This window comes from Chlorocebus sabaeus, chromosome 5, assembly GCF_047675955.1.
Source record: "Chlorocebus sabaeus isolate Y175 chromosome 5, mChlSab1.0.hap1, whole genome shotgun sequence".
NCBI lineage: Eukaryota > Metazoa > Chordata > Mammalia > Primates > Cercopithecidae > Chlorocebus > Chlorocebus sabaeus.
In genome coordinates this window covers 7,500,929-7,518,125 of record NC_132908.1, presented here as the reverse complement: position 1 = coordinate 7,518,125, position 17,197 = coordinate 7,500,929, and the positions used below count along the sequence as shown (strand labels likewise).

General features: G+C 41.6%; 1 protein-coding gene across 31 annotated transcripts in view; it reads right to left on the bottom strand.

The window, feature by feature from the left end:
• RBFOX1 (RNA binding fox-1 homolog 1) overlaps nt 1-17,197 on the bottom strand; it is a 2,485,439-nt gene that overhangs the window by 195,767 nt on the left and 2,272,475 nt on the right. Inside the window, exon 1 of one of the 31 annotated variants that reach the window (XM_073015157.1) lies at nt 5,747-6,064. The exons of 26 other annotated variants lie outside the window; for them this stretch is intronic. In XM_073015157.1, coding sequence (XP_072871258.1) covers nt 5,747-5,779 — 33 coding nt within the window. In that variant the 5' untranslated portion in view covers nt 5,780-6,064. Of the gene's footprint in view, nt 1-5,746; nt 6,065-17,197 lie in introns of those variants that run through there. 4 more of the 31 variants (XM_037989534.2, XM_073015162.1, XM_073015161.1 and 1 more) reach the window with 4 other exon arrangements.

Sequence of the window (17,197 nt, the reverse complement as noted above, 5' to 3'; positions counted from 1 at the left end):
TACTTGAGATCAGGAGTTCGAGACCAGACTGGGCAACATGGTGAAACCCCATCTCTACTAAAAATACAAAAATTAGCCAGGCGTGGTAGCACACGCCTGTAATCTTAGCTACTCAGGAGGCTGAGGCAGGAGAATCACTTGAATGTTGGAGGTGGAAGTTGCAGTGAGCTGAGAGCGCACCACTGCACTCCAGCCTGGGCCACAGAGCAAGATTCTGTCAACAACAACAACAACAACAACAACAACAGAACTGCCACTTGAAGGGGACCTGCCTACAGGTGAGGCCAAACTAGAGGAAAATGAAGAGAAGAAACTGAGGAATAGAGAGGTTTCTACTGAGTCCCACTGACATCATTTGAGTCTTGAATCCAGCATTACCCGCAGTTAGCACCACCCCTGTTTGTTTTACTAACACAAGTCAGTAAACGTCCTATATTTTAACAGCTTTACTTAGATATCATTAACATAAAAATTATTTATGTGAGGTGTATAACTTGATGTTTTGACATATGTATACATTGTGAAGTGACCACATTCCAGGTAATTAGCATATCCATCACTTCTACATGATTTCCATTTGTGTGTGTGGTGAGATTTAATTTAAGATCTATCCGCTTAGCACATTTCCAGTATATAATACAGTATTTTTAACTCTTGTTCCCATGCTGTACTTAAATCTCCAGAACGTATCTGTCTTGCAAAACTGACACTTCATACCCTTTATCTCATTTTTTAAGCTACTTTTTCTGTTACTTACAACCAAAAGGGTCTTGACTAATTAAAAAAAGGAAAAAACAAAAAACAACAACAACAAAAACTTCTGCTGTTTTATAACTAAACTAGTGTCTTTTCTTTTTCTAGGCTGTTCAGGGAACATATCCTTCTGTACAGAAATTTCATAGCGATGCCACTTCTCTATGGGTGATGAAAAGCCCCAGAAATGTTAGGATCTTGGGAACCATCTGATGAGAAATTCATTGTGCCAGAGGCAGCTTCTGCTCAAAGGTCTGTTTCTGTCTCCCCAAAGGTCTGTTTCTGTCTCCCCAACCTTCTACCTGGCCCATCTCTGAATTGAAAGATAGACTTGTGTAAACTCTTCCAGGGAAGCACAGAATAATCACACAAGCAGTGGTATGGACAATGATCATATGAAGAGAAAGGCTTCCCTCCTCCACTTCCAGCAGAAGATACTTTCACCAGGAACATATATAACCCTGGGGCTTTTCATCAGTGCAGAGCAACCTCAGGAAAAGTGGCCCATTCCTACTAGTTCCTGCAAAAAAGCCAAGGCTCCTTGTAGACTTGGAGCTATCTCTGTATTGAACAGAGAAGGGTCATGCCCTCCAGAAGCTTATGGTAAGTTAAGGGAGAAGAGCTCCATCCTCTCAACTCCATCAAGACTTCACATTCACTGCCCCTCAGCTTAGAAAGCTTCACCTACCCACTTGTCCAGCTAGTCCTTACTCTTCCTTCAGTCCGCATCAAGAGTCCCTCCTCCAGCAGGCTTTCCTTGATGCTGAAAGCCAGTCAGTTGCCCATCCCCTGTACTCCACTGCAGCTGGATGGCCATAGCTCACACAGCTCCAAGTACTGCTGTGTCCTGTTTATTTGTCTGTGAGCTCCCTCAAAACAGGACACTCTGCCACATTCCCTGTCCCATCTCCATGGTCCAACAGCATACTAGCTGCAAAGTGGACATTTATAAATGTCTGCCAAGTGAATATGTGCTTGAAAAATGACCTCTGGGCTCTGTAAAGCCTAGTCTGGCAGCAGGAGATAGGGTAGGGGGATGAGGAGAGGACCTAGCAAATGACTCATGAGGCAAACCTGGCCCAAATTTTGGTTTTGTAAATAAAGTTTTATTGGAACACAGCCATGCTCATTTGTTTACTGTCTGTAGCTGCTTTTGTACTACAAATGCAGAGTTGGATAGCTGTGACAGAGACTGCCTAGCCCACCAAGCCTGAATGATCTATTATCTGGTCCTTTGTGGAAAATATTTTCTAATAGCTGTGGCAGAATGTCATTAGATAGGGGGTCACCAGTTAAGAAGCCATTATTGCATAAATAGTTTGGGCAGGAAATAAAGCAGGCAGTGAAGCAGAAAGAGAGAGAAAGGGGCTGTATTCTCTCTAAACCAAAGAGGGGTGATAGCTAGTCTTGGAGACTGGCAATATTGAAAATGGTGCAAAAACAGTGAGTCAGAATCTTTTGGGGAATTTACTTTCCATTAGCAGATCTTTGACCTGTAAACACACATGCACACAGGCTTTAAATCTACATAAGTGGGCTTTGAGCAGAAGGTTCATGATGGCCTCAGACTTCCATGAAAAGCAGCCCCTTCTCCTCACTGGTCCTCAGAAGAAAACCTAATAGGTGGCAGGCACTGTGCTGGGTGCCTCATACCGGCAGTTCTTCCAGAGTGGTGACTGCTCCCCACAGGACATAAGGCAATGACAGGAGACAGTTTTGATTATCACAAATGAGGGAGGATGTGCTACTGCCATCTAGTGGGTGGAGGCCAGGGATGCTGCTAAACATCCTACAGTGTACAGGACTGCCCTGAACCACAAAGGACTATCCCACCCCAAATGTTAATAGTGCCAAGGTCCAGAATCCCCACTTTGCATGCAATGCATCTCTAATCTCAATTTACCTTGTCATCAAAGATGTTCCAGACCAAAGCTGGGAATAATTATTCAAGGTCACAGCCACAGATAGTTCTTAGGGAAGCCAAGAGTTAAACCAAGGCATCTCTCATCTAGCAAGAGAATCACCTGGTGGGGAGTTCACTTCATTATTTTTATTTATTTTTTTGAGACAGAGTTTTGCTCCTGTTACCCAGGCTGGAGTGCAATGGTGGGATCTTGGCTCACTGCAACCTCTGCCTCCCAGGTTCAAGCGATTCTCCTGCCTCAGTCTCCCGAGTAGCTGGGATTACAGGTGCCCACCACCAGGACTGGCTAATTTCTTGTATTTTTAGTAGAGATAGGGTTTTACTATGTTGGCCAGGCTGGTCTCAAACTCCTGGCCTCAAGTGATCCACCTGCCTCGGTCTCCCAAAGTGCTGGGATTACAGACATGAGCCACCGTGCCTGTCCACTTCCCATTTTTAAATAAGCAACTCCCTCTCTATCATATACACCATGGACCTGTGTTTTAGCTGTTGCTGTGTTACTCCCTGTGAGGAAACCAGGGACTAGGGTATTTGATTCAAAGATGCCAGCAATTCCAATGGACAGGTTAGGTTGGTGACCATTTGAAAGGAGTGGGGCAGCAGCCTGGGAAACTTCTGCACTACCTCAAGCCTGAGGCCTGACTTTGAAATGCTTTGAGGCTATCCGAGGAAAGGCAAGAGCCAGCTGGGGGCATCACATGTGCCAATGCAAACCACCCACCTCGATCATGAGTTGTGCAATTCTGGCAAACACAGAACACCATGCTCTAGGGTAGCCATGGCACCGAAGGAGCCTGCAGTTAGCATCCAGGAACATGGGGCTCCAGATTTCATCCTGTACCTACAGTTCTCAAACAGATGTTGGTGGGACCCCCCTACAGTAACTTATTAACACTGACAGCCGTTCCAGAGAGACCCTAATTAATATTCCCAACATTTGCACTTTAGGCTAATTACAGCTAATATTTAATTAAGACCATTGTACTTCCTATGGAATTATTTTTCACCTTCAATTGGCTCCAGAGATGTCTTTGTTTCCTCCCTAGTGATGTTCCTGGATTCTTAGTTTTGCTGAAATGTATTTTCTGGAAAAATACATTGACATTAAGGGCACCTTTTCAACTCCAGGTCACAGCAAATCCTAGGCACGCGAACAGCCTCCTGGGTTGGAAACTGAAGCCAACTTCATGTAGGGGACAGTGACAGGCAAAATTATTTGGAGCATTCTGGCTAGACATTCCCTCATTTGCAGAAGCCACCTTCTTTCTTCTACTCCAATGCCAAGTCCCCACCTTTCCCTAAATAAGTGGAATGATCAGAGAGTTTCTGATATCTGCAGTCAGGGTGCTTGTGGGTGTTCCTAGTTGATGAGCAGAACGATATGCCTTGCAATTGCTCCCCACACCATCAAGCAAACGCTTCGGAAGCTTTTGCAAACTTAACGTTTAATTTCAGTGCCTGGACTTTCTTGAGTTGTTACTCAGTACACAAAAAGAGGATGAAAGGAGGCCAAGCTCTCATGCTTTAAAACCCACTATTGCTGCTGTAGAACTGACTAGAACCTTGAAATAAACAACATTTATTAGGATAAACTTAGAAGAAACTTTCTTGTCCCCAGTCACCAAACCTCTCAGTCAACGAGAGCGACTCAATGACAGCAGGATGGAAACCTATCATTACTTAAGACACTCTAACGTGTAGTTTTCACTCTAGTTACCAAGAGCAAAAGGATTATTAAAATGCAACCAAGTCTGATTCCTAAAAGCAAAAAAAAAAAAAAAAAAAAAAGTCATTTCAATTTAAATATTTTACTGAAGCATGAAATAGCCCGGCTATCATTGCTATTTTAAGACAAACACTGCAATCTGACTATTAGCATAGTGTGCCGACTCTTGTATGCACACAATCAGAGGGCCACTCTTCTGATGCTCAGACAATTTCTTTGGTCACTAAAATATCCTGAACCCTGAATTTTCTCTCTGAAGTGGACTCAGGAGACAGAGTCAGAGAGAAAAAAAAGTGAGAGGATTTTTTTGTTGTTCTTTTTGTTCTCCATAACATGGCCTTTCTCCCAGTTGTTGCCCTGAGTGGTTTAATCAACTAGTTTTGAGAAACTAATAAGACAACCAAGAGCGGTAGCCAGTCAGGCTTTGCAAAATCTTTTGGCTCAAAATCTAATGCAAACCGTATCTCAACTGAAAAATAATCTTTAAGTGGCCGAACATGAAATGGGTCTATTCTTTTCCATGTAACTACCTGACTTTCACTGACAAGGCAAAGTACCTGCTTTCATAGCTGTCTAGGTGGACTTTAAAATAGACAAGTATTTTCGTGTGTGGGTATGTGTGCGTGCACACTCACACGCCTATGTTTCCCCACCTTTATAGTCAAACTTCTTGAGCACACCTTCCCTTTCTGCATCTGGAATTTATTTTTCCCCAGTTTATTTCCTGCTGTGGAGAACTTCCTCTGGCCTAAACTCAACCCTTATAATGAAGAAATGCACAGGAATTGTCAAAAGTTAATAAGCCAGCTGATTGTATCTGTCCACACGGCCCAGGAAAGCAACGGTTCCTGCAGTGGGACCCCCCACCAGCACGGACTCACTGGAGGAAAACTATCCATTCTTGGTGGTTGCCTGCAGTTTTCAGTCTTGCTGATAGTTTGTTTTACTTTAGTTTAGGAGCATGGTCTACGCCACTTCTCTGGCAAGAAATCGCGCATATTCAGAGAAACCCTCTTGTGCTGAACCGAACTGAGCTAAACGGCATCATGCCCTAGGGGCATTGAAACAAAGAAGAAAAATGTGAAAGGACACCATTAACCTGCTGGTTCTAAGACCCGCTCAGTTCCACACATCAAGCAGAAAGCGCATGCGCGCACGTACACACGCGCGCGCGCGCACACACACACACACTCGTCACCAAAACTCCTCTCCTTTCCCCGGACATGATTCAAGGAGCAAGCTCCATGTCACAGACAGCACAGACTTAACGCAAGAAAAGCTTTCAGCTTCATTCAAATCACAATTTTGAGTGAAAGATTAAATGGAAAAAAAAAAAAAAATACCTGCTGCACCATCCTGCTTCCTTTCTCCTCCATAAACTTAGCAGCTGTTCTTGTCCCACACCACAAAGCATCTGCCCCAAGCACGCCTCAATTACGAGCGAGGGTGTGCGCACTGTGCAATGTGTGGATGATTGGGGTGTTGAGGAAGGTGGGGGGCTGAGGCCGCCTGGCTGACCTCCCCCTCAACATCTGACTGCTCCCAAAAGCAACCCAGATGGGACTTTTTCTGCCAGCAATGCCTGGCCCATCAATCACAGCTTGCTCCTCCTCTGGCTCCTACTCTCAGTTTCACAGCGCACCACTGAGCAGATGATTATATAGAGGAGGAAGGGAAAAAAAAAAAAAAGAAAAAGAAAAAGAAAAAAAAACCCAGTGCTCGACCACATTAATAGCTGTTTAAAAAACATTAGAAATACGATTCTGTGCATCGCCTGGAGCTGGAATTTTTCATTACTAAACTAAATATATGGTATGCAAAGTTATAAAATCCAGCAGGGAGCTAGCTACTATCTTATTTTATTTTTTCTGAAGAGGGGAGGGCAAACATTCAGGGATAAAAGGGAAGAGATAGAGGAAGGATGAAAAAAGCTTAAAGAGATAGACAGATCGCAATAGGTAAATTTTTTAAAATACTGTGAGAACATCAGAGAGCATGAATTTGTAACAAAGCTGTGTGGTTAACTGCAAATTGATCTTAAAAATACCATAACTGATGATGACTTGGAAGATTTTGAAATCCAGCTCTTTTGCAGACTGGCTGTGTAATCTTAGATAAGTTATTGTGATATTCCAGGCACTAGTTTTTGCTTCTGTTTAATGGCACCAATGATGAGTAGTTTCACCATATTATTGTAAGGATCTAATTAAAAATCAAATCACCAAAAACTACACACACACACACACACACACACACACACACACGGCCTAGCTCATAGTATGCATTATGTAAATGAATTCATTCATTCACATTTAATGAAACGATAAGCAAAATCCAAAACCATCTTTGTCCCTACAGACCTTACAGCCAAGTGCAGCAGCAGACTTCAAGAAACAAAAAAATGAATAGTAAGATGACCACAATATTCCAGTGGTGATAAATGCTATGAATAAAAAGTATAGGGGTCTTGCTTTCTCCTTTTCTTGGACTTTTGTCTTTTCATGGCTTACCGTTTTTTTTCTCTCCCAGTGAGCAAAAACAAGAACTCATACACAAAATTCCCCAGTGAAACCCCACATCAATGCCAAACGCAGCCTCTTTATTTAAAGCTGCAAATACTTTGTTCTTCCTTTATTATGAAAACTACAACAACCAGAGTGAAATGTCAAAACAATTTCGGTTATTATTTGCTCATGTCTTTCTTGCTTGTCGAGGGAGAGGTTCTGAGAGTCCCATCCACCCTTCCTACAGATAGCTGCTTATCACCAAGCCTCCTTGCTATAGAAAGAGAGATCTTCCCCTACTGGAGGGAATGGAGGGGGTTTCTGAAGCGATTAAAGTTGTAATTAAATGGTATAACAGAGGAGGAGGTGAGGGTGGAAGGGACCGCCTGGAAGAATTCAACCTTCCTGCTTGTCTGTTTTGCAGGTTCTAGTTCAGGTGGCCACTGGGCGATGTTTTTCTTTTTAATTCCCAGCTCTTCAAGGTTGGAAAGAAAATCTGGATACACAGTATTTGTGCCCGTCCTTACATTTCCATTTCCGATCATACTTTGGGGATCTCTGCAATGCATCACAGAGTGAGAGTTAAAACAAGCAGCCCTTTCAGATTCTTCAAAGGGATGTGTCAGCTCCCCTCTCTAACCACATAACCACAGAGGACAAGAGGCCCCGTCTCACAAGACTCCAGCTCAGTATGTGAGGACAGCAGCCATTCGCACAAACCATAAGCTCTTGTCCTCAACGGAGAAGCCAAATTCTGTCCTCCAACCTGGGAAAGAGAGACAAGACCAAGACGGACAATTCCCTGGTGATAGCATTAATGTCCTAGGGAATAATGGAGAAAATACTCAAAAACAAACGACGACGAAATAACCAACCAGGCGCAGTGACTCATGCCTGTAATCCCAGCACTTTGGAAGTCCAAGGCGGGCGGGTCACTTGAGGTCAGGACTTTGAGTCCAACCTGCTAAAACCCCATCTCTACTCTAAAAATACAAAAATTATTCAGGCATTGTGGCAGGTGCCTGTAATCCCAGCTACTTGGGAGGCTGAGGCACCAGAATCGCTTGAACCCGGGAGATGGAGCTTGCAGTGATCCAAGACTGCATCACAGCACTGCAGCCTGGGAGACAAGGTGAGACTCTATCTCAACAAGCAAAGAAAAAGAGACTTAAATAGAGAAAGAGTTAGAGTTTCAGGTGGAAACAATCAGAGAGATGCGACAGAACATGGGTCCTTAGTCAGTGGAACATGAGTTCCTTGGGTATTCTTTTAAAAATATCAGATTCTGGCCTGGCGCGGTGGCTCATGCCTGTAATCCCAGCACTTAGGGAGGCCAAGGTGGGTGGATCACGAGGTCAGAAGATTGAGACCATCCTGGCTAACACGGGGAAACCCTGTCTCTACTTAAAACACAAAAAATTAGCCGGGTGTGGTGGTGGACGCCTATAGTCCCAGCTACTTGGGAGGCTGAGGCAGGAGAATGGCGTGAACCAGAAGGCGGAGCTTGCAGTGAGCTGAGATTGCACCACTGCACTCCAGCCTGGGCGAAAGAGCGAGACTCTATCTCAAAAAAAAAAAAAACAAAAAAAAAAAACCACACACATCAGATTCCAAGGCTTCACACCAGACCTACTACCTCTGGATCTCTGAGGGTAGGATCCAGGGACGGGCACTGTCAAAAGGTGCCCCAGATAGTTCTGATACCCAATCCTGGAGAACTGTCAGTCTGATCTCTTAGGCTGTAAGACCCATGTAGGGGATCATCATATCAACATTTTTTAAATGAAATGAACTACACACATGAGAGAAGAATAAAATAGTTAAGAGTTTGTATTGTTTCATGAAAACTTTATGTGGAGGAATGGGTTCAGAGTGTAAAATCTTTTATGAATTGTGGTAAAAATAAATAAATGGGAAAAAACCACTATGCTGGGCCAGGTAATTTCTAGTGTTAGTTACTATCTAACCTTTTAATGCCGTGACTATGAAATCAAAGTCAAATATCGAGGCATCAAGAGCATAATGGTGAAACTATTGGCAAGTCATTGAATATGTGACCCAGTTTCCTTATTCTTAAAATATAAATAGTAATAGATATTATTCTTCACAGTGAGACTCTTAGGATGCTTTAGAGGGAAAAATCTACTGGAATGTATTTTAGAATCTAGAAACTCCTGTATGCACATACGTCCCATTGTGGAGATAAAATTGGTCCTCCTTCTAGTCCAGTGAAGTTCTTCCTCTAGAGAATCCAGGAAGAAGTGATGTGTGTTGGACTCTAACCTACTTTAGTGAATACTAAACTCATTATGGTACCTTTGGCAGATAAGGAAACTGAGGTGTCAAACAAATGAAAAATACTTTCCAACACATGGATCTAGTACATTAGTAAGGGAAAGAACAAGAATTTTAACATAGTGTGGTCTTATTGAAGAATTCTTGTTACTGAATCCATAATAAGATAAAGATGAAGATGGTGGTGGTGGTGATAGTAATAATGGTGATGGTGATGATGATGTCTGGTAATGAGGATAAGAAATAATCAGCACACCGATTATGAGCTGATTATTGTTCTAAGCACCAAGCATACAAAATTCAACAAAGTAGCTTTGCCTACATTACCTCATTTAACAAGAATCCAATGTGCTGCGTCTTTTTATCTTCTTTTTCAAGCTAGGTGGGATTACTTGCTCATGCTCACACAACTTATTAGTGCTAGGTGCCCAAATCTGTCAGAATCCTACATTGTATATTCTTAAATACCTGGAGATGAATTCAAATCTGACCTCATTTAGATAAACATATAAACTTTTGTTCTGATAACTACGCCAGCTTACAGAATTTTTTTTTTTTTTTTTTGAGATGGAGTCTTGCTCTGTTGCCCAGGATGGAGTGCAGTGGCGTGATCTTGGCTCACTGCAAGCTCCTCCTCCCGGGTTCAAGCAATTCTCCTGACTCAGCCTCCGGAGTAGTTGGGATTACAGGTGCCCACCACCACGCCCGGCTATTTTTTTGTATTTTTAGTAGAGACAGGGTTTCACTGTGTTAGCCAGGATGGTCTCAATCTCCTGACATCGTGATCCGCCTGCCTCTGCCTCCCAAAGTGCTGGGATTACAGGCGTGAGCCACTGCACCTGGCCAGAAAATTATCTCTTGAACAAAGAACTCTGAAGTTCTGCTGAAGCCATAATTCATAGAATCCAACAAACAACAAAGATGACAGAATCCATGTTACAGATTCTAGCAAAGCTACCTGTCTCATTTCACTTCCCCAGCCTCAATAGGGAAGCACAGATAGAGGATGGAAGCCATCTTGCCATGGCTGACAAACACCAGCCCCAGAAACACAAGCCAACCGAGTGGGCGGCCGACTTGCAGTGAGGAGGTGTTATGTTTGCAAAATGTTCCATCCTGATATTCCATTTGGAGTTACAGAAGGCAATGGAGAGGTTGTTTTTCTCAACTCTTTAAAAGTCACTGACAATAAAATATTTATGGTACTTTGTGTAAGTCAGAGACCTGGATATGGTCACTTCTGAGGTGATAATTCCAAAGGGAAACATGGTTAACCCTTAAAAAATTAGCCACATCCAGAACAAGTGAAGTTCCCAACCAACGCATCAGGCACTTAGGAAGATGGAGTTTCTCACTTTTCCAGGGTCTCACAGGACCCTGTCTTACCATTTAAAACCCCTGTCAAAGTATGACATTATATACACATTGTGGTGTCCATCTTCAACGGGACTGTGAACTCTATGAGTACAGGAACCTCGTCTGGTTTCCTTTTTTTTTTTTTTTTTGTCTATCACTGTTGCCTCAAGCATCTCAAACAGTGTCTGAGGTGCACACACATGCAAGCACACACACACACACAGACACATACAAAAGCATTCAAAATGTTTTGTTGAATAAAAAATGAATCCCAAGCTAGTCCCTTCATTTTTACTAGTACTGAGACATGTTCTGACTCACTCAGCACCTCGGGGCACTGAGCACAAGGTCAAAACCATCCACTGTTGCCCTGCATTACTGAAAAAGTTTCCCCGTTGGAATATCCAAACACTGCACTGAAGCATTTCTTGCCAGAAAGGCATGCCACATAGGGCTTCACCTGTCTGTCTGTGAAATTGCTGCAAATGCCTTATTATTGCCTGTTATTAATATAAACTAACAGCCAGAGCACCTGGTATTCTTCGAGCACCTTCTAAGTATCAAACAATGTTAGTCACTATATACACACACACACACACGTATATACACATATTATAGATAAAGGAAAGGACATAATTGTTGGAGAAAGACTTAAATTTGAGGTATGGATTTGCACTTTTTCACTTCAAGACCTTATGTTTCCTTATCTGTGAAGTGGGTGTGCTAAAAATGAGTTTATTACTCTAGCTCCTGTGGAGATGAAGTGAGATTTTTTTATATATATATATATATGTATGTATGTATGTATATATGTGTATGTGTGTATATATGTGTAATCTCACTTCGTATGTGTGTATATATGTATATGTGTGTATATATGTGTAATCTCACTTCGTGTGTGTATATACGTATATGTATATCTGTATATGTGTGTGTATATATGTGTAATCTCACTTCATATGTGTATACATATATATAATCTCACTTCATCTCCACAGAAGCTAGAGTAATAAACTCATTTTTAGTGCACCCACTTCACAGATAAGGAAACATAAGGTCTTGAAGTGAGTAAATGCAAATTCAGACCTCAAATCTAAGTCTTTCTCGAACAGTGAGGTCCTTTTCTTTATCTATAATTGACCTTTTTGTGGGCTAAGATAAGAGGTGATATTGGTGAGAGCTATGGTGGAACAATTCACCATAAAATATTTTTGAGACATTCTAACAAAGCCTTTTAGTATCCTAGGCAAAATTAGAGGTTGCCAAAAAGGCACAAGACCGTGTTCCTGCCATCCTAAGATCCAGAACCCAGGTAGGTTAATCACGTTAATGATGATAGTGTTACTGATAACATTCTTGATAATAACAATAATACAATTAGAAGGGCTGAAGCCACATGCTTGTCACTGCCCTAAATGTTCTGTAAATAGAACTTCCATCAATGCAGCCCACAGCCCAATGATACAGGCAAAAACATTATCTTCATTTCATAAATAATAGGCTTTGAGAGGCTAAGAAAATTATCTCAGGTCATGACGGTTGAATGAAGAAATTTATACCAACCCAACTCTGAGCCCAGAGCCTAGCCTATGACTGCCATTATTTTCAACTTTTTATTTTTGAATAATCAAAGAGATATAATTATACAGAGTTTCAAAAAATGTAGAAGAAGGTCTTGGGTACCGTTCATTCATTTTCCCCCCATGATAACCTCTTGCATAACTATAATACACTATCAAGACCAGAAAGCACGGCTGTTGTAAGTACTTGGCTATCAATACCAACCAACCATCACCACTGCCATCCATTCCTGAGTGACAGCTGGGGCTGCCCATCACTGTCAAAGATATACTTGTATGGGCAGAAGGGCAGATGGACAAGTAGAAAATCAAACTCTGCAAATAAACACTGGCAAAAGTGAATTTTTGTAAGGCAAAGAACAGACAGATGCATTTTGAATTTTAATTCAATAGGGATTCTCCGCCTCCTGGGTATAAAGGAAGCCTCAATCCTCAACAGACTTTCATAATCCAACTCCTTTTACCAGCCCACTTTTTCTAAAGGGGGAAAAGTTCTTACTACTACCACCAGAGTAACATCAGTGTCAAATTCATATTCAAGATAAATTTAGATGACTTGTGCTATTTGCTAATACTACTACATTTAACCAAATCCACAAGAGGAAAAGGATGGATTCTGTCCCCTTAAATAGCTGGCTTGCAGTTACCCTACAGATATAATTTGAGATAATATCGCCATGTGACTTATTCCATCATAGCTGTCCAGAGTATTCTCTGTCTGCTTCTAAAGAAGAAAATTGATAGATTTAATGTGAGACAACTTTCTTCGTAAGAGAGGAAATCCTTATACATACAAACAGAACCAAATAGCTTAGAGAGACAGCAACTCCCCCATGAATGTTGCTGACTACGGCATCCCACTAATAATGTCACCAAGGGTCTCTTGATAGATTTGGAAAATTGGGACCATTAAGTCACACTGATGAAAGGAGAATCATATACCCTCCCCACTGGGATTAGGTTACAGATGACGGAATGTTCTTGTGAAGAGAAAAGTAAACATTCTAGCTACAAAGTAGTGCAAGGAGTGGATACCATCATCTTGGACATGGATAAATTCAGAATAATTTATGTTTTTATTTTTGAGACAGAGTCTCGCTCTGTCACTCAGGCTGGAGTGCAGTGATGCGATCTCAGCTCACTGCAACCTCAGTGTGCCAGATTCAAGCGATTCTCCTGCCTCAGCCTCCCGAGTAGCTGGGATTACAGGCACCTGCCACCACAATTGGCTAATTTTTGTAGTTTTAGTAGACAGGGAGTTTCACCATGTTGGCCAGGCTGGTCTCAAATCCTGACCTCAGATGATCTGCCCATCTTGGCCTTTCAAATTTCTGGGATTACAGGCATGAGCCACTACTCCCAGCCAATTGAGAATCATTTCTTCTTATACCACATTGTAAATTTTTCTACCCATCAAAAAAGTTTGTGCCCCACTACCACTAATTATACCTTCGATTTCTTCTTCAGCCCCTTCTCAAAGCTAGGTACCTAAACATAGCCTAAACAATCCAATGGCTTTGTGGAGGCATGATATAGTGAAAACTTAGCAACTACCTGCCACCCCCACATTGTTTATAAAGGATGTACAAAGCCAAGCATCTGCCTGTATTTTTAATTATTCAATTTTCTTACATGAAAACCGGAGACCTCCCATAATGTTGTAAGCTCCTTAAGGGCAGGTGCTTGTCCATGTATCTTTAATGGTTCCTTCTTTTTCTTTTGCACATTGTAATCAGGTGTTTGACATGATAAATATCGTTGGCTTGCATTCACCTCACTTGTAGAAAGATGTCTAATCTGGTTACTGCAACAGGCAAAGATGATAAAATATGACCTTGTCTTTCATTGTGTGTTGCATAAGTTTTAGCCTCTCATAGTTTGCCAGCTGAAAAAAAAAAGGCTGTCATAAAATGAATGATAGTGGGACTTGGAAGAAATGAAATTAGGAGAGACTGCCAGAAAGCAAAGGCAATGAACTATCCAAATAGGCAAGAACATGATACACAATTGTTTCAGGAGTTAAGTATTGAGTATCTGTTGGATGGCAGGGACTGTGCTATATTTGGGGGCTACACTGGTGAATAAGATAGACATAGCGCAGGTACCTCTATAGCTACAGGCTGGCAGGGGTCATAGAATAGCCTAGAAAGATTTACAGTGCAATAGGGTACATGCCCCGAGAAGAGAAATGTAAGAAACGAAAGGATTTATCAGGTAAAGTTTTCCAGAAGAACTGATGTCTAACCTGAGGGCCTTGAAGAGTGAGCAGGAAACAGCCAGGTGGTAGGATACAGACTGACAAAACAATATGTAGAAAGGCCAATTGCAATGATAAATGTTAGGATAGAATATCTCATACTCAGGGTGGCAGCATCAATGAAAACAAAGTAGAAGAAAGCAATGAGGACATTTTCAGAGTCATAGGACCTATAAAATATAGAGCTGGGCTGAAGACCTGGAGGCTACTGGATTGTAAGTCTCTCAAAAGCAGAGACCTAGGTTCTGTCTTATAGGACACCATATCCCCAGCACTATCGGAATGGCATGCACAGAGTGAGTGATCAAACACGATTTTATTAAATCAAAGAGTAAATGCAACAATGATACATGCCAAGACGAAGCTGTCTTATGCATTCTCTTGTCTTAGGAAAGAAGGAAGAAGAGTAAGAACAGAGAGGGGGCTGATAATTTAAGCTACATATTGACATTACCTTCTCACTGGAAGTAACTCTAATGCTTGAAATAGAAGAAATAAGCAGAGGAAACAAGTAGTCACTTTAAGTAAATAGGACAAAGGATCATTCTCTTCTCCATCACCATCATCACAATATCTCAGCTGGGGTGTATTAGTCTGTTCTCACACTGCAAGTAAAGACATACCTGAGACTAGGTAATTTATAAAGGAAGGAGGTTTAATTGACTCACAATTCATCATGGCTGGAGAGGCCTCAGGAAACTTACAATCATGGCAAAAGGGGAAGCAAACATGTCCTTCTTCACGTGGTGGCAGGAAGGAGAAGGGCCGAGCAAAGCAGGAGGAAAGCCTCTTATAAAACCATCAGATCTTGTGAGAACTCACTCATTATTACAAGAACAGCATGGAGGTAACTGCCCCCATGATTCAATTACCTGCCACTGGGGATCCCTCCCACAAGATGTGGGGATTATGGGAACTAGAGTTCAAGATGAGATTTAGGTGGGGAGAGAGTCAAACTATGTCATGGGGATAGGTTGTAAAGGTTATTGGGAGCATTTAAACATAATCTTTTTTAGCCTTAATACAATATTGAAAGAAAGTCAGAATGGGTATCATTCATATCTATTTAATGGAAGAAGCTGAGGGTCAGGTAGCTCAGTGAAATGCCCAAATCATATCTAGTGATATGAATCCTAGAAGTATTTCCAATACATCAAACTGTTCCCTAAGTTTTTGATCCATATGACCTGACAAGTCTAGCTACAACAATAGGCTTAGTTGCATGATGCATTTCTAGGTTTCCTCCATTTCCATCTCATAAACTTTTAAGGGGGAATAAGAAAACTGGATATGGACATTGTAACAGTTGAAACAAAATGGCTAGACCTCTTATCAGAATAAAGGGGAAAAAGAGCTTCACTGGACTTACAAATTCAGTACAACCCAACTAAGAAGAAGCACACATTACTGAAGTTACTACTATTTTGTAAGTATGTTCAAAGGAATTGAAACCAAACAGTTCCATTTTGGCAACTGAAAAGCCAAGTTCAGTAACTGGCCGTGGCCCAATATGAGGATCTCTAAGCCTATACATCAACTAGTGTCTCCACTTGAGACTGGATAACCTGTAATTCTTCATATGCTTGATCAGTGCATAAATATTGTTCTTCTGTAGCTAAGGATGTGTGATCTTTTAAGGACATCTGCCTGATTGAATGCTGAGCCCAGTGGGTTGCAGCTTAGAGTAGTTCAGGGCCTGACTGACTTGAGGAAGAAGAGGTTTTGCATAACGTCAAGGTGCACTCAAGGAAAACCAGTGGTTTTTGGAAATATGGAAAACGTTTGCCTGATTGGTAAATCAGAGGGAAGAAGCATAGCAGTGAACTTTTGTTTGTTTTTTTTTCCCCCAGATACTCACAGTGTATAAGTCTGGCCCAATAATTGTGTGCAACTTAGGTCATTGTAGTTAATTGTCTCAACAACTGCGAAGTAGATAATGCCAAGGAAACTGATAATAATCGACATTAAATATGTCTAATTCAAAACACCGCCAAAGGAAAGCCTTAGTATATGTTGAGTTGCGATTCTGGTGCATTTGTTTTTGCATAGTCTAACTGCCCATTGGCTGCAGTCATCCTCTTCACTTACTGTCTTTTTCTCATTTGATTTTTAACACATCCATCTTCTTTCGACAGAATGGAATATTCTTGGAATGCAGCCAATGTAGCCAAAAATTATCTTTATACTCAATTTCTATTTTTTTCATCTATCTGACTTAAATTTATTGAACACATACTGTTATTGGTTGAATTATCTTCTTTTCAAATTCAAATACTAAAGTCCTAGCTCCCAGTGTTTCAGAATGTAACCTTATCTGGGAATGGGGTCACTGCAGATGTAATTAGTTAAGATGAGGTCATGCTTGAGTAGGGAGCAGGGTGGGCTTCTAAATCCCATATGACTGTGTCTTATAAAATGGGAAAATGTGGACACAGATATGCACACCATCTGAAGATGAATGGGTGATGCTTCCACAACTCAAGAGATGCCAAAGATTGTCAGTAAACTTCCAGAAGATAGGAGAGCAGCATGGGGCAGATTCTCCTCCCAGTGCTCAGAAGGAACCAGCCCTATCCACACCGTTATCTTAGACTTCAGGCCTCCAGAACTGTGAGCCAGTAAATTTGTATTTGAAGTCACCCAGTTTGTGGTTCTTTGTTTTAGTAGCCCTGGGAAATTAATACATCTATTATGTGCTAGTCAGGGAAGACATAGTACTGAGCGATGTCATTGTCTACTTCATGGAGTTTGAGGTCCAGTGATAGAAATGAAACAATTAGGAAAACAGCTAAGGATGCTGTG